Source organism: Chelonia mydas, chromosome 19 (assembly GCF_015237465.2).
Source record: "Chelonia mydas isolate rCheMyd1 chromosome 19, rCheMyd1.pri.v2, whole genome shotgun sequence".
NCBI classification, from domain to species: domain Eukaryota; kingdom Metazoa; phylum Chordata; order Testudines; family Cheloniidae; genus Chelonia; species Chelonia mydas.
The window spans coordinates 3,322,675-3,345,878 of record NC_051259.2 but is presented as its reverse complement, the minus strand read 5'-3'; the positions used below and the strand labels follow the sequence as shown (position 1 = coordinate 3,345,878).

Below are 23,204 nucleotides of genomic sequence, written 5' to 3'. Positions count from 1 at the left end.
GCTTACAATTTGATGCAAGAAGTTTTGATTAGGAGTCCTACTCCAATCCTCACCACAAAAGAGGGACCCAGTGGTTTAAGTTCTTAGTAAAAGTAGCAAAGCAGCATTTCACAGCCCCAGTGCAAGCATGTGATAGGAGAGACACACCAATGGTAACCTAGATACAGAAATGTGCAAATCACTTATGTGCCAGAACTGAAAATCCCAAAGAAAAATGCTTGCTTTAAACAGCAGTTTCACTTTACCTAACTTGCTAGGTCTTTTGCCTGGAGCTTCCTCCAACTCAGCTTTTTCATCAGGAAGAGAATATCTGCAATCAATGACAAAAACAAACCAAAAAAAGTATTTTGACCACGTTTTGTTTTGTGTGCATTAACTCTCAGGTCTGGTCTTTTATAGACAAGGTAACGCATGCGGAATGCACTGAGACAAGCTGAGTAAGGTAATATCTTTTATTGGACCAACGTCTCTTGGTGAGAGAGAAGCTTTTGAGCCTACAGAGCTCTTCTTCAGGTCTGGGAAACTAACTCAAAGTATCACTGCTATCACAGCGTCACTGTCACACGCAAACTATTATTTTTACATTTGACTATTGCAATAAAAAACACTCCTAAAAATTACCACAAATGGGGAGGCAGACAGCAGGCATCCTTACATTTAAAACACACACATGAATTCACTAGTTCTCAAATCAAAATATCTCATGTGTATGTTAATCAAGTTAAAATATAGTTGGGGCAGGCTGGGTTCACCATTTCTAAAGACCGGTTTATTTACCCCATTTTGGAGGAGTTGTCCTTAAACAGCATCAATGTAGACTCTGTTGAGGAAGGTTTGGGAACAGAGTCACAATGCACAGACTTGTCCACCCTTTCCTCATCAACTGATTCTTTGTCAGTTTCTTTATCGCCATCTTCAATACCCTTCTCTTCCAGCTCCTCATCATCTTCCTCAGCTTCACCAAGAAGGAACTCTACAGTCTAAAAAACCCAACACATATCCATGTAATGAGACAGCAGGAATTATTATTTTGACCGTCTACTTAAACTGCATACCTTTATATGGCCAGTTCTAACATGGAATTATTGAGGGGAGAATTGAAGGATGTTTCCAACTCCTGGACTTCTCTACTCCAATGCCTGCTCTGAAGGGGCTTAGAATAACCAAGTCATTTTGATCCCTTAATAACTGTTTGAAAAAGAATGTCTAGCCTCCAAGACTGACATTACTGCATCTCTGAGATCAGCCAAGGGATCTCACTTAAGTCTTCATCCATCCTGTTGGCATCAAACTTCTTGCAGCCAGAAGCTGAAAATACTGGCATCACTCAAAATGGAACAATTTTAAAAATATATATATATAAATATATATATAGGCTTTTTGTTTACTTGGCTAGGTGAGACAGTTGGATGGGCTTCACCTCTGTGTGAAGGATCAGATATTGGCCAATCCTGGAGGTAGCATACCTAAACTGAGAGGGGACTTACTTGAACTCGTATGGCAAAACAAACAAACAAACAAACAAACAAACATTTACTCTAAGCAGAAAAAAGGTTTAAGTTGCTAAGACAGTCAATCAGCTATTAAAATGCTGTAATAATTTTAAAAGTTTCTGACTATTCATATATTTCAAGTGTTTTAGGTCAGCCTGAACTAGCATATGGACTGGTAAAGATCACTTAATAGCCCGATGCTAGTGCAGTGGTCTCCTTTTCAGGGTCATGTCCCCGCTTACCCCTGTCTGTGCCCCCCACTCCACCCTCCCCAGCCAAGGCTGGGAGCGGGGCCGTGGCTGGGAGGGAGGGGAGGCAGATGGGGGTAAGGGGGCAGAGGCTGGGATAGGAATGGAGCCCCAGCCAGGGGCGCAGGGCTGCCAACTGGGGCCGCCAACTGGGGCCAGGAGCAGAGCTGGGTGGTGCTCCCTCCCCACCCCCCCGAACGGTCCTCCGCACACAGTTTGGGGACCTCTATGCTGGTGTCACTGAACAGTCAGGAAGAGACTGGTATTAAAAAAAAGATCGATTGGATACTGGTCTGTGAGCACATGGAATCTTGAACATTCTAATTACAGTATTTTTTAGTATCAAAGAACGGTCTCCATTTGGCAAATTGTGCAATATAAATATTGCACAAAACTCTAATTTATCTCATTTCCCTGTTAATTATGAGGAGTCAGCCAACATTAGACATTGACAAAGTTATGTAAAAATGTTGTGTATAGACCTCCGGGTTGCATTCCTCTTCCTCAGACTCGTCTGTCATTTCTTCCTCCTCTTCTTCCTCCTCCTCAAACATGTCTTCATTATCCAGTTTAAGCAGTGCTTGCCGCTTCTGGCGTTCCTCAATCCTGCGGAGTTTCATGGCCTCCTGTAGTTTAGCCTTCAGCACTTGTAGCTTTTCACCTGGACAGAAATGAATAAATGAATACATTAGATACATTACAATGAAGCCTCAAGCAGACAATTTAATGTAACTACACACACAGAAAGAAGATGAAAGGCATTTGTGTTTTTTGGTTTTTTTTTTTTTAAATAAAGGTTTTCTGACTTGATCTGCTGATTGTTTAGGCTAAGAGATGTAGCTCTTCTAAACACCATTTAGAGAGGTTACACAACTTTATGAATTATCAGGAAGATTCCTCATTATCAACAAATGCCACTGGCACAGTCCCATGAGCTAGCAAACGGTTCTTCTTTCCCTTGCTTCCTATCGAAGCAGTGACTTCCAGTTGCCCTGGGCAAATGAAATACTTCACCAACAGCTAGAAAGCATGCATATCGTAGAACAAGCCAAATTACCTACCTCTAACATTTAAATATTATAGATAATTCAGATTAAGTTTCCCATATATTTATCATTTTCAAAACATGCAAATAAAATGATCCGATACACAAACAGCCTGTATTAAGAATTGCAATAGGGATGAAAGTGCTATTAATTATGAATACCACAAGAGGGTTAATCTACAGATTTTATGTAGATGATTGATGTACTGTAGATATTAAGGATAAATGTTTTATATGAAATTGTGGGGCAGGGGGAGAGAGATTCCAGAGGGCAAATGGCTAAATTATGGCACAGGGCAACTTCATCTTTAATAGCTAACACAGTTCAAGAGTTACCTTTTCAAGTTTTTAACATACTAACCTGGTTAGAAACAATATAGCTAACTGGAACAATGCCTGTTAATTATGGAAGCAGTGACTCTAATTTGTATTTTAATTTTTTTTTTTTTTTTTGGGGGGGGGGGAATATGGTTGCAATTGCAAAGAGAATCACAGATTAAACGCCCTTATGTTCTATTGACCATGATCAACCAGTTAGAGAATCCGAGTGTTTTTCTTCACAATTACTTTATCGATTGATTGCAGCTCATTGTGACACTGAAGCAAGCGTGTAGTTTTAATTGTCAATGTGTTCAGCACTTTGCATGAAACATCCTAAGACGATTCTTGCCCAGGGAAGCTTATAATCAACCAGGCAGACGCAGGTGAAACGAGATGATCCAGAGGACATACTGAATTATCTTATACTTGTATTTTGGTGAAAGTAAACTCCAGTTGAAGCCTGAGCTTCCAGTAAAGATGTAGGATATTAAATATTACAGAAGAGTCTTAGCAAGAAAATATACTTGTTTTCCAACTCAACAACTATGACCCTCACCCCAAACATACCTGGCTTTGCATGGACTGTATCATCTAGATTTTCTGCAGCCAAAGACACCGGCACCACAGCTGCTTTTAGCTCCTCTTTTCCCTCAGCAGTGGTCTCTTTACGAATAATGCTCAAGTTCACAGTCCGTTCCGTTTTTGACTTGGCTGTGTGAAGTGTATGCTTCAAGAAACGCGCTTTCAGAGCTTCCAGTTCTTAAAAAAAATTATATTTAAGGTCAGAAGAAAAATTCCTGCTAAAATCAAGTTAAATTTGAGGCAACAAAAAAAAAAAAAAAAAAAAAAAATTCAGGCACTTTTTATACATACAGGTGTAACATACGTTTCTAAAGTAAGTACGTTTTAAAGCACTTCAGCATCCAATGTGTAAGAGGGGTCAACATTATTTGATTTGAAAACAACATTAACAACAGTGGCCCATCTCTGGATAACTTTGCTCAACCATGCACTTAGGATGGCTTACTTTAATATTTGGGCACATGATCAAATGCCAGTTGAAAACCTTAAAAAAAACCCACAACTAATTATTCACTGGAGAGTTGGATATCAACATTCCATTTCATTAACAGACCCTTCCCCCATATGATCAGACTGACAAATATACTTATATTTAAATCCAGGTTGATAGTGGAGGAGTCATTTCATGGCACAGACCATGTTTCTGTGTAATTTAAAGAACAGACTGAATGCTATCAATAAATGTATGTAGGTATAAATGGAAACTTACTAGAATTATATTATAGGACCTCAAAGTATAATGCAAACTTAAACTGATATGGAACCACCTATCCACACTGAAACAGCTGAAATTTTCAAACATGGGTGCCTAAAGCTAGACACCTATATCCTTAGAGTGCTAAATAAGAGTGTGACCTGATTTTCATTTGCTGTGCAGCATGACTTCTAATGAGATAATCAGAAGGTACTCATGCTCATCATCTCTGAAAGTCAGGTTTCTTATTCAGATACCTGAATAAAAAGATTTAAAGGCCTAACTTTAGGCAGCCCAAGTTGAAAAAGTTGGCCTTCCTGCTTAGTACAGGAAGTGAATACCACCTTATTTAACTCGAACTGCAGGGAGAATTGAACTATGCAAAACATCATTAAACTCTTCCTCTTGACAGATCCGAGAGATCTTTAACAATCACAAAGGATCAGGATTTCTGTTTTTAAATCTCATCTGAAAGACAGTACAGCCACCAGCATAGCCAGCACTATGCTGTGACATTAGTTCTCCTCAAAAGAAAGTTGTTCCTCAGAGTTCTCCCATCTAAGTTCTGACTTAACCCTGCTTAGCTTGTCAAATCAAGCAGATTCCAACAGGTAATATTGTACCTTTGTTTGATTCAGGTTCATCAAGGATAATAAAGGAATCACTATCAGAGCAAAGTCTTGGCTTGATGGATAGATCCACTCCCAGCTCCCGAAGTTTATCCAGTTTAGACTTCCTTACTTTTTCAGGTTGAATCCCCACCACTGGTACCACCTGTTGAACAGATTCTTCATGTTCCACCCCTATTTTTTGTGACTGGTCCTCTCTTTGTACATAGGCACATTCTTCAGATGCCAAGGGAATTTCACTCTCCATTTGTTCACTGCATTCATTACTGAGTAGGCTAGACTGCTGCTGTTCTTCTGAATTATCAGCAGTTTTGAGTCTCTCACAAATATCAGAGGCACCATCCTCTCTGTGCTTCTCAGCACAGTTTTCTAACAGGTTCTCCACTAAATCAGGGGAAGGTTTGTCCACAATGGTAATACCAGCATCCTTACTAAACCCCATTTCCAGTTCCCTAGCTTCTGGCTGATCAGCCTCTTCAGTCTGATTATTGCTGCAATTTACAGCTGAGTTCTTAGTGGCTGTAATTTCTTCATTTAGACAGGGCTGATATTTAGTGGACCTGTCAAGAACAGAAAAAGAAAGTCACCAACCAAAACACAGTACATCAGTCCTTAAAATGACACTGTTAAATGTGAGAAAAGCCTAAATCAAACCGAGGCAACAAAACCATGTTCTATTTACTGTCCTTGAAAAATCAGTTTTGGAGGGAGTGGGGAGAACATCATCATTCATAACTGCTGCCTATTTTAAGCCTATCCTCATTTCAAATTCCATTTTAAAAATGGAAAAAAATTAATCTGGTACATTTTTACTACAAGGAGTTACAATAGGTTCACTCTAAAGGGTGCAAAGTCAACTGATAAGTGAATTACATTATCACAACTTGGATTAAGTTAATTCCTCAGAGATTTTGTAGCCATGGTAGAGTACAATTTGTCTACACTATTTAAAACAAAAGAGAGGACCCAAGCACAAAGTTTGTATCCTAATCCAAACTTTCTCTAAACTCATGATGGGAAGAGGTATGGGAGAGAGGGGGGCAACCAGGGTTATTCTGGGGTGCTCAATCAGCCCTGCTTACTTAACATATTCACTTGAAGTCAACTGTAGTAATGCAATATTGTAATTCAGATCTTAGATGCTCAGAAGCCATATCACATTACAAATACCAATTATCTAATATTACTGTACACTATAATTTTTATGCCAATGTATAATACTCTATTCAGTAACACAAATTACTAATTATTGCATTTGCATAGAACAACAGGTTAGGGTGATTCTAGGAAACATAACAGTAAATAGCCTGACATTCGGGCATTTAAAATCTCAACCATTAATGCAAATTCATGCAGGATTATCTGGATTTCTTTTTTTTTTTTTTTTTTTTTTTAATTAAAAGGGAAAAAAGGTTCCCTAGCTGCACCCTGAACACTCTTTATTTCAGTGTACAACACACCTTCTAAAATAGGATTTGGTATTAAATTGAGCATGGAGCAGTGGTTTGAATTTGGAGAGGGGAATGGGACACTGTCACAAGAATTTAGATGAGTGTGTTCCTTTCAAATTTTACTTCTGTATAGCAAGTACAATTTAACCGAAGATTTTCATTTCACTCCTATCAGAGACTAGCTGGTAAATAAATCTATTCAGGGGAAAACAGATGTGCCCTGCTATTACATACTAGTTACTAAACTAGCAGGTTTGCCACTTAGACCAATGGTTTTCAGACTGTGATCTGTGTCCCACTGATGATCAATCAACACCCTTGCTGCTGGTCTGTGGAGAGTTGGCTAGTCACATGGTGATACTTCTTGTTTCCAGCTGTTAAACTGCATTAAAAAGATAGTTAAAAACATAATAAAATACTTCTCTAGTATTACTTTCCCACAGAGGCAATGACTTTAGTTGCCATAGAAGCAGTATGGGATTGCCAAGGAAAGGTGGGAGGCCTATGCAGCTGCAAATAAGAAGGGAGGCTGTATATTAGATAGCTTTTTCATAACATAGACCACATCAGCTTCAGGAAGATTGAGAGCCCTGATTTAGGAAAGAGAGACTATGAGATAAGCTTGGTCCTTACTTTAGCAATGCCATTGCATTTCCCTGCAATGTTGGTCGAGGTCTACGCTTGAAGAACTCATGGATGGTTTTGGTCTCAGGCATATGATACGGGAGAGACAGAGATGATTCTGCCAAAAGGGAGGAAAAAAATCATTTAAATTGTACATCAAAAACAACATGTATTTTTTTAAATCCAATTGCTCTTGGGACAAGTATTGTCCAGCTAAAATATCAGAGCAGAGATGAATAGCAGAGCTCTATTGTCATGAAGAGCAAGGACTGCAGCACGCACAGGTGCTTTCATAAGAAAGCAGATTGTACGATCAAGAACAGAATTATAAGACCAATTCTAAAATCTGTTGCAACTAAGTACCCAAGTCACACCAAGTCAGTTATATGTAGCCCAGCTATAACTTTTAAAAAAAGACTCCAAGTGACTTTCCACAGCTGCGTAAAGGCAAGTTTTAAGCTCCAAAGAGACCATCCTTGAACAAGATTTTTGACAGAATAGAGCAGCCTATCCACTTTAGATACTGAATACTTCAGGTTAAGCAACAGCAGAATCTGGCCTCTAAGGAGTTTCTGCTGCTCTCCTAAAGATATCTTAATAGCTCTCACACACCCCCACATGAGGAGAGGCAATTCTTAATTTAGTCCTGAATGCAGCACAGGATCTGGTCCAAGAGGTGAATATAGCTGGACCACTTGGTAATAGTGACCATAATATAACTAAATGTAAACATCCCCATGGCGGGGAAAACACCACAGCAGCCCAACACTGTAGCATTTAATTTCAGAAAGGGGGACTACACAAAAATGAGAAAGTTAGTTAAACAGAAATTAAAAAAGGTACCGTCCGAAAAGTGAAATCCCTGCAAGCTGCATGGAAACTTTTTAAAGACACCATAACAGAGGCTCAACTTAAAGGTATACCCCAAATTAAAAAACATAGTAAGAAAACCAAAAAAGTGCCACTATGGCTAAACAACAAAGGAAAAGAAGTGAGACAAAAAGGCATCCTTTAAAAAGTGGAAGTTAAATCCTAGTGAGGAAAATAGAAAGGAGCATAAACTCTGGCAAATGAAGTGTAAAAATATAATTAGGAAGGCCAAAAAGGAATTTGAAGAACAGTTAACCAAAGACTCAAAAAGTTATAGCAAAATTTTTTTTAAGTACATCAGAAGCAGGAAGCCTGCTAAACAACCATTGTGGAGAAACTAAATGAATTGTTTGCATTGGTCTTCATAGCTGAGGATGTGAGGGAAATTCCCAAATCTGAGCCATTCCTTTTAGGTGACACATCTGAGGAATTGTCCCAGGTTGAGGTGTCATTAGAGGAGGTTTTGGAGAAAATTGATAAACTAAACAGTAATAAGTCACCAGGACTATATGGTATTCACCCAAGAGTTCTGAAGGAACTCAAATGTGAAATTGCAGAACTACTAACTGTAGTCTGTAACCTATCATTTAAATCAGCTTCTGTACCAAATGACTGGAGGACAGCTAATGTGACACCAATTTTTAAAAAGGGCTCCAGAGGTGATCTCGGCAATTACAGGCTTGTAAGCCTAACTTCAGTACCAAGCAAACTGGTTGAAACTATAGTAAAGAACAAAATTGTCAGACACATAGAGAAACATAATTTGTTGGGGAAGAGTCATAGTTTTTGTAAATGGAAATCATGCCTCACCAATCTACTAAAATTCTTTGAGGGGGGTCAACAAGCATGTGGACAAGGGGAATCCAGTGGATATAGTGCACTTAGATTTTCAGAAAGCCTTTGACAAGATCTCTCAAAGGCTCTTAAGCAAAGTAAGCTGTCATGGGATAAGAGGGAAGGTCCTCTCATGGACTGGTAACTGGTTAAAAGATAGGAAACAAAGGGTAGGAATAAATGGTCAGTTTTTAGAATGGAGAGAGGTAAATAGTGGTGTCCCCCAGGGGCCTGTACTGGGATCAGTCCTATTCAATATATTCATAAATGATCTGGAAAAAGGGATAAACAGTGAGGTGGCAAAATTTGCAGATGATACAAAACTACTCAAAATAGTTAAGTCCCAAGCATACCGCGAAGAGCTACAAAAGGATCTCACAAAACTGGGTGACTGGGCAACAAAATGGCAGATGAAATTCAGTGTTGATAAATGCAAAGTAATGCACATTGCAAAACATAATCTCAACTATACATATAAAATGATGGGGTCTAAATTAGCTGTTCCCACTCACGAAAGATCTTGGAGCCATTGTGGATAGTTCTCTGAAAACATCCACTCAATGTGCAGCGGCAGTCAAAAAAAGCAAACAGAATGTTGGGAATCATTAAGAAAAGGACAGATAAGATGACAGAAAATATCATATTGTCTCTATATAAATCCATAGTATGGCCACATCTTGAATACTGCACGCAGATGTGGTCACCCCATCTCAAAAAAAAAGATATATTGGAATAGGAAAAGGTTCAAAAAAGGGCAACAAAAATGATTAGGGATATGGAAGAGCTTCCATATGAGAAAAGATTAATAAGACTGGGACTTTTCAGCTTGGAAAAAAGAGACGACTAAGGGGGGATATGATAAAGGTCTATAAAATCATAACTGATGGGGAGAAAGTAAAATCAGGAAGTGTTATTTACTCCTTCTCATAACACAAGAACTAGGGGTCACCAAACGAAATGAATAGGCAGCAGGTTTAAAACAAACAAAAGGAAGTATGTTTTCACACAATGCACAGTCAACCTGTGGAGCTCCTTTACAGAGGATGTTGTGAAGGCCAAGACTATAACAGGGTTCAAAACAGAATTTGGTAAGTTCATGTAGGATAGGTCCATCAATGGCTATTAGCCAGGATGGGCAGGGATGGTGTTCCTAGCCTCTGTTTGCCGGAAGCTGGGAATGGGCAACAGGGCATGGATCACTTGATGATTCCCTGTTCTGGTCATTCCCTCTGGGGTACCTGGCATTGGCCATTGCCGGAAGACAAGATACTGGGCTAGCTGGACCTTTGATCTGACCCAGTATGACTGTTCTTATGTTCACCCTTACACCAAAGAGTTTAGATTTTACCTCTAACAAGTCGCTGGGTCTCACTATGCAGTCGTTTAATGGCTTCTTTACTTAATCTTGCTGCCTTCCGCTCCTTAAACAGAGAAAAGAAAGACCCTTGAAACCACAGGACTGAAATGCAGAAGTGTATCTATATTACTAAATAGTTTTCTTCTTTCAAACAGCAAGAAAACAGAAGAAAGTACAACAGTTGAAGAAGAGTTTAAAAAAAAACAAGACCCAAATCAAACAGAAGAAGCTACTTCGAGGAGCAACATAGAGAAGCCTTCAAATAAAGTTAGAATGAACTACTGAGGAGTTAAGAAGGAACAGATATGCATAATGAAATATTCCACCTTTCTTTTGGGTCCTTTTAATGTAGGTTCCTCATTCTCATCATCAAATACACATTTGTAGTCTTCACTCTCAGAAAACAGATCTTTACTCTATAATTGGTAAAAAGAAGTCTATTAAATTTCAAAACAAATGGGAGCTGTCAAGGGCAAAGAAGCTGCAACAAAATAACTTTGTACAATTATTTTCTGTGCCATCAACCTTGAAATAGGATCAGCAAACATTTTCATAAACTGATGCCAACTATTGTCCTGTTTTACTGCAACTTCGTTAAGTGCCTTTACAGCCTCTGTTGCAATACTATTTTTGGAATTTTCTGTAACAATGCTCTTCAGAGAAGGCGCTAATATCCCTTCACCTCTAGCGAGCAATGTGATAGCAGCGAGAAGCAGAAGCACCCCAGTGTCGCCAAAAGTTTGTGTTACACACTCAGGTACAATACCTTCTACAAGAATATTATAACCTTAAACTAAAGTATGTTACCTTATGTTTTTTCATTTTGTCTTTCACAGCAGCTCTTATTGATTCTAGTGATTCTTCATCTTCAAGAAGGGGATCATTTTCCTCCTCTAAATCATTCTCAAAGAGTTCTTTGTCAGCAAGAAGACACCCACTATCATTAAAATGGTATCTTTCACCACCATCCTTCTGGTAAGCATAAGGAGGAAAGTACAAAGAACTATATTAATTTACAAGTTTATTTCAAAATATTTGAAATATATCTTCACGATTTTAGGGTCATTAAACAAAAACAAAACAAAAACAACCATCCCATCATTACATCATCCCCAAAACAAAAATCTTTCAAATTCTGTAGGCCAGTCATGTTGACTTTATAGCATTCCAAAATTAGATATGCTAATTTATGGTGGCAGGTTCTCTACTGATGCAATCAGCATACACAAGAAAGAATTACATAAAACCCACCAATGGCTCAGAGAAAAACCCTGTCCAGAACTTGGTGGCCCCCATATGTGGATGTCCAACTTACTGTTGTGGTGTGGACTCACATATTGTGTTGGAAGCTTCGGACCACCACCAAATGCTGGAATTTAACAACTGAAAAGACCAGAAATGTTTGCAAGTAAATTTTTATACCTCCTGTTTGTGTTTCTTTTCCTTCTTCAGCTGTCTAATAGCCTCTATTTTTCTCTCTTTTTCTGTCTTCCTTCTTGATTTGCCTATCACTTTGTCTGTTTCTTTCTCAAAATCACTTTTATGTTTTTTGTATTTTTTCCGAGATTTCACTGACATCTTTATAGGTTTCCTCATTTGTGAGCCCAACTCATCCTTAGTCAATTCGGACTTCACATCTATTTCAAGGTTTTCAGGATGCAATGGGTCACCTGTGTCACTCTCATCACTGTCCCGCAGAGCTTGGCGAATCCGATGAGATTTTTTGTTCTTTGGGGCAAAAATGTTCTCATTTTCCTCCCCGTTTTCCACATCTCCATCCACAATGTCAGTCTTCTCAAGAAAAATGCTTTCTGCTTCCCCTTCACTCTCACTGTCCTGAAGCACGTTCTTGCTTTTTGATTTTTTACTCACAAAGATCTCCTCATCTGAATCTGGTGGAAATACATTACACTCTATAGCACACGTTTTTTAAAAAGACATGTTAATTGCCCAATGATCAGTTTGTGCACCATGCCAGACACTTTTCTCTGAGACATTTATTATCCCCTGAAGTCTCATGAATACCAATGGAAGTTTAGTACGGCATAGCAAATCAAATTTAATCTATGCTTTGAAAACCCATTTCCCCCGCATAATATATGTAATTATCCACCCTTAAAGAAACTTAGAACCATCTCAAAATGACTTTTAGTGTCTTTCCTTGAGACTAAAGTATTTCTTATATATAAAAACAAACATATATAGCAAATAGTAATATACTAAGTGAATTATAATAGACACATTATGACCCCAATCCTGAAAATATTTAAACCTTAACAGGTTTTGTAAGTTTGTGTTTTATTTTTTCTTGCAACATTAAACTTCTTGTCAAGGATATGTGGGGGACCTTAACTGAGCATTTCCCGGTTTTCTATTGTTTGAGGTCAGAGTTCTGATGTTCCATATTTCAAAATGGTGCAGGGAGAAAAATGCAATGTTGTTCAGCAGAAACCTTAGCTGCACTTTAATTACGTTTTTTATGAATATTATTGAAATGCAATATTTGTTTAGCTTTTTTATATTTAAAAAAGCCTGCAGTCCAGAATGTCATAAAACTACTATTGAGCTCAGATCAAAAAATAGTAAGTTTATAATACTTATTGAAATATTTAAAATTTGAGAGTGTGGTATCAGGAAAGAACTGGTTCATCTGCTAGACATGGAACAAGTGTGCATTCAGAATCCTCTTATCCTCTCATTTACTTTTCCAACATACCAGGTACAGGAAACATCACTGAGCTTTAACTTTAATAGGAAACTATCATTAGGACAGTGTTATCTTAAAAAGAGAAAGCTTTCCTTATAAAAAATACTGTTACACTTCTGAACCGAGCTCTGAGCATTCTTCTTGCAGCATCAGAAAATTCAACACTTTTCAAATGGAACATCTACAGACAAATGCTCCTCTTCTAGGCATCAACTCTATACTTCCCTTTTTTCCCCCCACAACAGCCTTTAAAAATTTGGCCAGATTGGATTGGTGTAAATGTAGGAGAAACATCACACACTAAGCCATTAGAGTTAATGCTGTTAAATCTGCTTTGCTGACAAAAAAAGAAGGAAACAAAGAGTTAAGATATTCAATACCCCACTCAGCATTTCCCCTCTTCAACCCCAACTACTGCCCTTCTACCATCATCACATCTCTACCTTTACCCTGAGCAACCAAAAGGGCACTTTGAATTCAGACCAGACATATTTTTATATGTTCATGTATTTTGATTATTAATACGGTATTGGTGTGATTTTCCTACACTACATCATGCATAAGTGCTGTATGTTGTTTTGGGATTGGTATGTTAGCAAACCAAGTGGTGTCAGACTGCAAATGACTGTTATGAGATATTTTCTTCTATAATATTTAGAAAAACACTTATGAATGTACAACGTATGTTGTTAGTGATTGCTCTGAAGCTGTTTTTTTAAAATGTAAAAATCTCAGAATTAAAGTCTGTATACATAAAGGAAAAATAAGCAGCTTATGCAGGTTACATAAAAAAAATAATCAAGGGTTAGCAAACCAAATGTGTGACTTCTGAAGCGCAGATAGTCCAAGACCACATTCTCTCAGCCTTCTGCAAAGGAAACACCTATAAATGCAAAGTACAATACCCAATTTTTAAAACTAAAACCCAAAATAGAGACCTGACAGTATTACAGACCTATGTCACCAAGAGATGCAGTTCCCTTGTTGGATTGACTTGGAGAGCTTGTTTCACAGCTGCCCTGTCCACTGTCAGAATCACTGTCAAAGGTTTTCTGCAAGTCAGATTTCAGATCCTCTACTTCTGAATTAAGCTAGAAACCAAAAATAATATTAACGTTAATACAGTATAAGCTGCTTAACAGAGATGACTCATGAATTCAATTTCATCCCAATGCATCAAATTGGATTACACAAGATATATTGAAATGTTATCACTATAACCTCTTAGGAATTCAGTTCATTCAACTGAAACATGATTATGTTGTATGCACCTTTTATTATTATATAAAGTTGATTAAATGATGAACTCATTGAATGTATCAAAGCAAAATCAAACATCGTACCCAGACACTGCTTGGTAACCACTGCCTGAGACAACACTAAAAGCCATGAGAAACTTGCAACTTTCATCTGACATATTAACACTTTTAACTTTATGTAACTTGACATAAAATAGAGCCATCCCAAATTGTGTGAGCAATTAAAATCATTCCAGGAAGGTGACAGCCCAACAGGTCATTAATTATTATTCTGTGTAATGGACAAATGTAATGAAATCCCAACAACTTCAGCAGCAGGGCACATAGTTAAGATGACAGAAGACAGACCAGCTAAGCATCTCTTAGAAGGACATCCTTTTGACATCTGACCAAAATGATGATGGAGGGATAATATGGAGCATGAGGTAAGAGTTCTTAATGTACCAAGGAAATGGGAAAAAACATGTCCTTGACAGAAAGCGCCGGGGGGGCAAGGGAAGAGCAGCCAGGGAGGAATAGCCATAGAAATAGTAATAGAGAAAGCCCTTACAGCAGGGCTGCAGACTAAATGCAGTCTATGACATTTAAAAACAGATGCCATACCAATATGCGCACCCCAAATCTCATAGTTTGGGGTCTTCATTTGTACTGTGTGTGGGTCTTATGCTCTGTGGGCACGTCTCTCATAATTAACAGGAATCTGTACTGACATAACTCAGGCATTCAATTGCCCACCCCAGGTAACGATGATAGAGACAGCAGTAGAGCAAGGGTGCAGGAATCTGAACGATGGTCATTTAACCAGGCTCACAGTCCTGGCAACACCAGCACTCCCATCCCACCAGGAGATCAGATGCCCAGCATGGGCCAGTGTGAACAACACCTTTATGGCGTACCTGGCCAGGCCAGGCATCCCAGCATGCCTCGCCCCTCACCCTGAGAGGAAAGCCAGGCCAGTGGTTCTCAACCAGGGTTGCACGTACCTCTGGGGGTACGCAGAGCTCTCCCAGCGGGTACATCAATTCACCTAGGTATTTGCCTAGTTTTACAACAGGCTACATAAATAGCACGAGCGAAGTCAGTACAGACTAAAATTTCACACAGACAATGACTTGTTTATACGGCTCTGTAAACTATATGGTGAAATGTAAGTATAATACTTATATTCCAATTGATTCAGTTTCTAGTTATATGGTTTGGCAAAATGAGAAAGTCAGCAACTGTTCAGCGACCCTGTGGCTGGGACACGTTTGTATTTTTAGGTCTGATTTTGTAAGCCAGTAGTTTAAGTGAGGTGAAACTTGGGGTACACAAGGCAAATCAGACTCTGAAAGGGGGCAACTGCTCCGAGCCCCTGAGCCAGGCCCCCCCACACTCCCAGCACGCGCTCGGGCAAGCCACTTTGCTCCGTGTGCCGAAGGGCACGCTGGGTAGTGTAGTCCTGACATGGGCGCGGTGCATGCTGGGACCCGTAGTATCCCCTGCAGCCGCCGCGCAGGGGGGTACCGCCTCCCCGCTGGCCGCAGGGCATGGCGGGAGTCGTAGTTCCCGCCAGCTGCGGGAGACCCAGTCCCTCGGGAGGGAGCTGGGAGTGGGAGGACGCTGCACCCCGGCATCCCCTCCCGGCGCCGGCCAGACGATGCAGGCCGGACGGGCTTACCTCAGCCGCCATGGCCCCCTGCTGTCCGGTGGCGAGCGGGACCCGCGGCGCGGCTCCCCCTCAAGGTCCCCGCCCGGCTCTCTTCAGCCGCCGCCGTTAAAGCCAACGGCAAGCCAGCGATTGAGGCCCCTTCGAGTCTTCGCGCTCTGCCTGAGCTGGCTCCGCTCCCCAACCCCACCTCGGACCAATCACAGCTCGTTCTCTCCCTCCGTCACCACCCCCACTCAGCGTCCCATTGAACGACTAGCGAGCTTCGCCCGCCTCCTGCTCTTTGGCCCAATCGCAATCCGCTCTGCACAGGATGTCCCCGCCCCGCCAGTATGCCATTGGCGCCTCAGCGCTGTCAATTCCCCTCCCCCGTCGCCTCGTCTGCTCCGCGGGGATAGAGGTGCCCAGTCCCACCCAGCCTGAGCCGCTCTAGCCTGTAGAATACATAGCGCGGGGCTATGGCGCCAGTCAGGGCCGCGTCTCTCTGGTACTTCAAGGGGCGGGGCACCCTCACCCCCCCATGGGTGGCCTGGCTCTGGCCAAAGGGATAGACGGGTGGTGGCCCAGTGCGTGCTAGGGGGCGTGGCTTGGTGCTCTGGTTTGGGCCTACAGCCTCAGTTTCCCCAGGGTGGGTAGGCATGGCCAGGGGGCACCTTCCACTGTTAATGGCCCCATTGTAATGGCATTTCTAGTGCTGGGGCGCTTTTCCCTTCCTCCCCAGCCCCGTGTCATAAAAGAAACCCACCGCGTGGAGCCAAGCAAGACAGCGCCCCTTAAGGAAGTCAGGTGCAGATTCCTTCTTGCCCACGCCACCTGCCATGAATGTAAAGCAATTGTTACTTCATGTGATCTTGGCACGTCGAATTGTTTAGCTTTACTCCTCTGAGTTCCTGGGTGCTCGGGGAGGCTCCAGGCTTGCAGTGGTGCTCTTTGGGGCAGAACCATCAGCCACTGGAGTTGCAAGGTCAAGGCCGATATTTGTACAGTGCTTCGCAAAACAGCATCCCCAGCAGAAGCGGGCAAGGACAATGGACTTAAAATGATCAAACTTTTAACAGCTCAGAAAATCTCATGAAAAAGGGAGTTCAGGTAGTTTCTCAAAAAGAGACAATAGTAGAGGTGCCACAGCAAACTATTCCGCCAGGAAGAAAAGAGAGCAAGAATAGTAAGAGGCCTGTATGGCTCCATCAGGAATTCCTTAGTGATCTAAAAATCAAAAACAGGAATCCTACAAAAAGTGGAAACATGGACAAGTTGCTAAGGAGCAGTACAAAAGAACAGCACAAGCATACTGGGATAAAATTAGGCTGAGGCACAAAATGAGTTGCACCTAGCAAGGGGCATAAACGGCAATAAGAAAAAGGTTCTATAAATACATAGGCAAGAGAAATGAAGGAAAGTAGGTTCTCTTAGCGGGGAAGAAGAGCTAATAACAGTGAACATCAAGATGCTATATGGATGTAAACTGTTATAGAAATAAGCCTGATTTCCACTGGAACTAGTTATTTAGGTGGTGAAAGTCTCTAGGTGTAATTAAGAATCCCCGAAACCATCTAATCATGAAAATATTCTTGTATTAGAACAGCTGCCAAAGGTGTTGATTAATGTTCTCAAAAGGTGCTGTAACTTAGTAATAACCTAAAATGAGTTAGAGGTTCATAGTGTTGGAAGAGAATGTGGTATAACAATTACACCTCAAATTGGGGCTTCCATGGGACTTATATGGTGCATACACAGAAGTGATCTTCACCCTCAGAGAGTAAACCAGGTATAATTCCAACATAAGTGAAGCACAGCTGCTTCCTTGCTACCCAGGAAACATTACCAGTTGGCTTCTGTTATTAAATAGCCCAAGATCCCCACAGAATTCTGCATTTCAAGAGGCTTGATCGCTGGATGCAAAGTTTATAAACACAAATGCCATATTTGGCCTCGTAGTAAAAGGATGCTGGCATATACTATTATGAAGTTTTACTAATAGTGTTGAATGCTTGCCTTCACTTGTTCAGAAAGTTGACAGCCCAGTAAGAGGGAAGTTAGCTAAGTGTGTTTTTTTTAAACCAAACAGAGAGAGAATTACTAAACAAGGAAGGAAGATGGAAAGAAAACAAACAGTCATAGCCTACACCAGAGTGTAGTTTACCAAACGAGCCATGCTTCTGAAATGATAGTATATATATATATATATATATATATATATAAATATAAATTTGCCCTGAAGGACATAATGTTTTAAACAGATAGACAGTGCCTGGCTGTTTTGAATTTCAAAAAACAAAATCTAACCCACCAGGTATCCTTATCCTGATAAGTAAAAAACATCCTCAGCAAGGCCACAATCTAGCAATGATCTATATATGGCAGTATCTCTTTATCCACATGAACCCACATTGATTTCTGCCTACCTACAGCTTGTAGAATTGAGGCCAAAGTTGGTATTTGTGCTCCAGGCCAGGTATAACTGGCTGGGATCTAAGCAGATGGAATTCTGTGAATACACCCCCACTATAAAGTTGTCACAGATCTCTCCAACAAAATAAATAAATAAATAAATAGCTACTCCATCCGTATCACTGTAGAGGAAAAAACAGTCTGGGTCAGGATGTTCATACAAAATTGAACGTCTTCACCTTTAAGGGTAAAATACTACTGCAACGCTATGGAGAAATGTACACTTACAAAAATAAGATTTCCAAGCAAATAAGCAAACCCTTGCTTCAACAGGAAAATGAGGAGTCCAACAGAAAGCCATGTGAACAGCCTAGTAGCTATGCTAGTGACTTAAAAGGGATCAAAGAAGTCCTGATTTGTGGTCATAATCAATACAGGGGTTAAGCTTTATTCAAATACTGTTTTCTATCTAGTACTTTATACTTTTAGTCTCAGAAATTTTGTTAAACTATTAAGATTAATTTCTAACCACTTATTTTAGCCTTTCTCTTTACTTTTCTGGGGACTGCAGACCTCTCTCCCTACCTGTATAGATGTTTTTGCTGAATAACTATATTGTATATTCTTACCTGGATGCAGAAGAATCAGAGGTTTAAGACTTAATTTTTGGCATCACCTTATCTTGGCATGGAGTCAAATTTAAGACTGCTACATATATCCAGGGGATGTCACTTTACAGCCAAAACACCAGGTTTCTTCACTCTAGTTTACATATGCTATACTTTATCAGATCACATTGAAAAGAAGCAGCACTAACTACATAATTGTAATTATTAGATGCTTACCTTAGAAGCAATGAATCCTGATATCCCTTATATCTTAATCGGGGATTGCAATTTGTTTATGCATCAAACCTCCAAAAGATATACACACCTATGTAACTTTTACACATGTGAGTAGTCCACTGAGTTTAACGAGTCTACTTATGTGAGTAAAGATACTCATGGGCATAAATGTTTGCAGGATTGAAGCCTTACAGTGTAAATTAATGTAGAATACAACACAAAATGCATCCCAAGTGTTTAATGACCAAACTATTAACGATACCACCCAATTCCCAAGCAATCACTTGCCAGCCAAATTCTGAGTGACATCCCATGATTATTATTGATCCATCTCTCTGTGTTAACTATTAGCTGCTGGGTATTAATCAATCATTAACACTATTAAGAGAAACTATTATACTTACCAGAGCACTATAACCCTGCACAAAAAATAGCTATTCTCATTAACGTGAGTATATTGCAAAGTTGAGGAATAACCAAAGTTCAGATTTGGAATGGTTTGTAATATAATTTTCATTTCTTCAAAATATCTGAAGATATTGAAGATAATGAAGCTCATTAATTAATACAATTTGCTCTGCAGCAGGAGGTTATATAGGCTGCAATTAGGTTAAACAAATACCCTGCTTGGGGGTATAATGTAGGGCTTGGAGAGACAGAAGAAGGAAATTCTCACATGAAGAGCTTTGGGCCTGGAACCATGGGTTGTGAAACAGTAAAGGAGCATGAGGAAGATGTTTACAGAGAGTTTGAAAGAAATGGTGTTGTATATTTCCAAACTGTGGGTAAGTCTTGTGTTTATTAAATTCTAAGCAGGAAAATGGATGGTAGAAAGTTTCTGTAAGGGGGACTAAAGTAAACGTTTCTGAAAATAGGTTAGGTTTTCTCTCTTACAAATGGATATGCATTTACTCCGCTCCCTGATCTCCTATTCTGTATGGCTACAAAAATGATTAGGGGTATGGAATACCTTCCATAAGAGAAGAGATTAAAAAGACCGGGACTGTTCAGCTTAGAAAAGAGATGAGTAGGCAGTGGAGGGTATAATAGAAGTCCATAAAATCATGAATGGGATGGAGAAAGTGAATAGGGAAGTGTTACCCCTTCACATAACACAAAAACTAGAGGTCACCCAATGACATTAATAGGCAGCAGGTTTAAAACAAACATAAATAAGTACTTCTATGCACAATGTACGGTCAACCTGTGGAACTCATTGCCGGGGGATGTTGTGAATGCCAAAAGTCTAACTGGGTTCAAAAAATTAGATAAATTCATGGAGGACTGGTCCATCCTTGACTATTGGTCAAGATGGTGAGTGACGTAACCTCATGTTCAGGGTGTCCCTAAACTTCTGACTGCCAGAAGCTGAGACTGGATGATAGGGGTTGGATCACTCAAAATTGCCCTATACTCTTCATTCCCTCTGAAACATCTAGCATTGGGCACTATCGGAAGAAAGGATGATGGGCTAGATGGACCATTGGTCAGACCCAGTATAGCCATTCTTATGTTCTCATATTCCCTTTAGTGAGTGAGGATCCTAGAAAATCATAGCTCTGCAAAGATGTGAATAGGGATGGATTTATATTGCCTATGTGCACCTAAAACCAAATCGTATTGTGTGTCATTCAGAAAGTAAACCAGAAAGGGCTAGTTGGGTAGCTGCAAAGGAGCGTTCATTATTTCCTATGAAAATTCTAGAGCAACTGGTAATGGCCCGTCATATAGGTTCCAGAGCAGCTGAAGCCATGTTATAATAAATCGAAAACTAGAGTAGGAGAAGTATTAGTGTTTAAACCAGTCTCTGTTAGGGATTAGGATGAGATCTTCAAGGAGGGCAGGTTATCCCAGTTCTGTCTTTGAAGCATCTGATATTGGCAAGCGGCCAAGATGGTACAGGACGAGATGGTTCATGGGTCTCAGCTACTATGGCAATTCCTATGGGTTCACAAACTTGTTCATAGTGCAGACGATATCTTAATAGACAGCAAAAAGAAAAGGAGTACTAGTGGCACTTTAGTGACTAACCAATTTATTTGAGCATGAGCTTTCGTGAGCTACAGCTCACTTCATCGGATGCATACTGTGGAAATTAGCTTAATAAGCTTAAATTAGCTTAATAAACTATTACCAGCAGGAGAGTGGGGTGGGAGGAGGTATTGTTTCATGGTGTCTGTGTATATAATGTCTTCTGCAATTTCCACAGTATGCATCCGATGAAGTGAGCTGTAGCTCACGAAAGCTCATGCTCAAATAAATTGGTTAGTCTCCAAGGTGCCACAAGTCCTCCTTTTCTTTTTGCGAATACAGACTAACACGGCTGTTACTCTGAAACCTGAATTCAGTGGAAAATACAGTAAGGAGATTTATATACATAGAGAACATGAAACAATGGGTGTTATCATACACACTGTAACGAGAGTGATCACTTAAGATGAGCTATTACCAGCAGGAGAGCGGGGTGGGTGGGGGGAGAAAACCTTTTGTAGTGATAATCAAGGTGGGCCATTTCCAGCAGTTAACAGGAACGTCCGAGGAGCAGTGGGGGGTGGAGGGGGAAATAAACATGGGGAAATAGTTTTACTTTGTGTAATGACCCATCCACTCCCAGTCTCTATTCAAGCCTAAGTTAATTGTGTCCAGTTTGCAAATTAATTCCAATTCAGCAGTCTCTCATTGGAGTCTGTTTTTGAAGTCTTTTTGTTCTAATATTGCAACCTTTAGGTCTGAAATCGACTGACCAGAGAGACTGAAGTGTTCTCCGACTGGTTTATGAATGTTATAATTCTTGACATCTGATTTGTGTCCATTTATTCTTTTATGTAGAGACTGTCCAGTTTGACCAATGTACATGGCAGAGGGTCATTGCTGGCACATGATGGCATATATCACATTGGTGGATGTGCAGGTGAATGAGCCTCTGATAGTGTGGCTGATGTGATTAGGCCCTATGATGGTGTCCCCTGAATAGATATGTGGGCACAGTTGGCAACGGGCTTTGTTGCAAGGATAGGTTCCTGGGTTAGTCGTTCTGTTGTGTGGTGTGTGGTTGCTGGTGAGTATTTGCTTCAGGTTGGGGGGCTGTCTGTAGGCAAGGACTGGCCTGTCTCCCAAGATTTGTGAGAGTGATGGGTCGTCCTTCAGGATAGGTTGTAGATCCTTGATGATGCATTGGAGAGGTTTTAGTTGGGGGCTGAAGGTGATGGCTAGCGGCGTTCTGTTATCTTTGTTGGGCCTGTCCTGTAGTAGGTGACTTCTGGGAACTCTTCTGGCTCTGTCAATTTGTTTCTTCACTTCAGCAGGTGAGTATTGTAGTTGTAAGAACGCTTGATAGAGATCTTGTAGGTGTTTGTCTCTGTCTGAGGGGTTGGAGCAAATGCGGTTGTATCGTAGAACTTGGCTGTAGACGATGGATTGTGTGGTGTGGTCTGGGTGAAAGCTGGAGGCATGTAGGTAGGCATAGCGGTCAGTAGATTTCCGGTATAGGGTGGTGGTTATGTGACCATCGCTTATTAGCACCGTAGTGTCCAGGAAGTGGATCTCTTGTGAGGACTGGTCCAGATGGCATGTCTCAGATTTCCCTCCTGTTCACAATCACACAAGCTCTGTGGCAGCTGTTTATATGAAAAACTAACATTAGGAAAGTAGGGGTGAATTGAATTCTAAAATGTGATGTAGCAGTTAGAAATGAGAACAGGCACCATGTGCTCAACTAGTTCTGTGGGCCCGTGGTCTGTACATCACAGGTTGAGAACTGCCGTTCTGTGGAATGTTTCAGAGTAACAGCCGTGTTAGTCTGTATGCGTAAAAAGAAAAAAGAAAAGGAGTACTTGTGGCACCTTAGAGACTAACCAGTTTATTTGAGCATGAGCTTTCGTGAGCTACAGCTCACTTCATCGGATGCATAGCATATCGTGGAAACTGCAGAAGTTCTGTGGAATGGGACACTGCAAAGCCAAGTGTGCAAGGTCTGGAAAGGGCAGGGAAATCCTGCTTTTCTATACAGGGGAGAAGGATGATCCAGTAGGTAGGGCATTCACCAAAGACTTGAGAAACCTTGTTTCAATTTCCTGCTCCATCACATGCTTCCTGTGTGACTGTGGGTAAGTAACTTAGCCCTCTCTGTGCCTCAGTTCCTAATCTGTAAAACTGTATAAATAAATACAATAGCACTTCCCTACCTCACAGGGGTATTGTGAGGAT

At 40.5% G+C, this 23,204-nt stretch overlaps 2 protein-coding genes across 8 annotated transcripts in view; one reads left to right on the top strand and one right to left on the bottom strand.

Annotated features, from left to right (window-relative positions):
- The window catches only part of CLSPN (claspin), a 31,096-nt gene extending 11,950 nt beyond the window's left edge, over positions 1–19,146 (bottom strand). The window contains exons 1-12 of one of the 7 annotated variants that reach the window (XM_043532253.1): positions 18,999–19,146; positions 13,811–13,946; positions 11,571–12,040; positions 10,956–11,120; positions 10,475–10,564; positions 10,140–10,212; positions 7,097–7,205; positions 5,007–5,572; positions 3,675–3,866; positions 2,224–2,402; positions 778–980; positions 246–310 (exon numbers count right to left, since the gene is read on the bottom strand). In XM_043532253.1, the coding sequence (XP_043388188.1) occupies positions 246–310; positions 778–980; positions 2,224–2,402; positions 3,675–3,866; positions 5,007–5,572; positions 7,097–7,205; positions 10,140–10,212; positions 10,475–10,564; positions 10,956–11,120; positions 11,571–11,744 (1,816 nt within the window). In that variant the 5' untranslated portion in view covers positions 11,745–12,040; positions 13,811–13,946; positions 18,999–19,146. Of the gene's footprint in view, positions 1–245; positions 311–777; positions 981–2,223; positions 2,403–3,674; positions 3,867–5,006; positions 5,573–7,096; positions 7,206–10,139; positions 10,213–10,474; positions 10,565–10,955; positions 11,121–11,570; positions 12,062–13,810; positions 13,947–15,774; positions 16,228–18,782; positions 18,912–18,998 lie in introns of those variants that run through there. The other 6 variants (XM_037881733.2, XM_043532251.1, XM_043532252.1 and 3 more) reach the window with 6 other exon arrangements.
- A 297-nt stretch (positions 19,147–19,443) lies between these two features.
- The window catches only part of LOC102941263 (argonaute RISC catalytic component 4), a 29,596-nt gene continuing 25,835 nt past the window's right edge, over positions 19,444–23,204 (top strand). Inside the window, exon 1 of the mRNA XM_007060697.4 lies at positions 19,444–19,783. Coding sequence (XP_007060759.2) covers positions 19,675–19,783 — 109 coding nt within the window. The 5' untranslated portion in view covers positions 19,444–19,674. The remainder of the gene's footprint in view (positions 19,784–23,204) is intronic.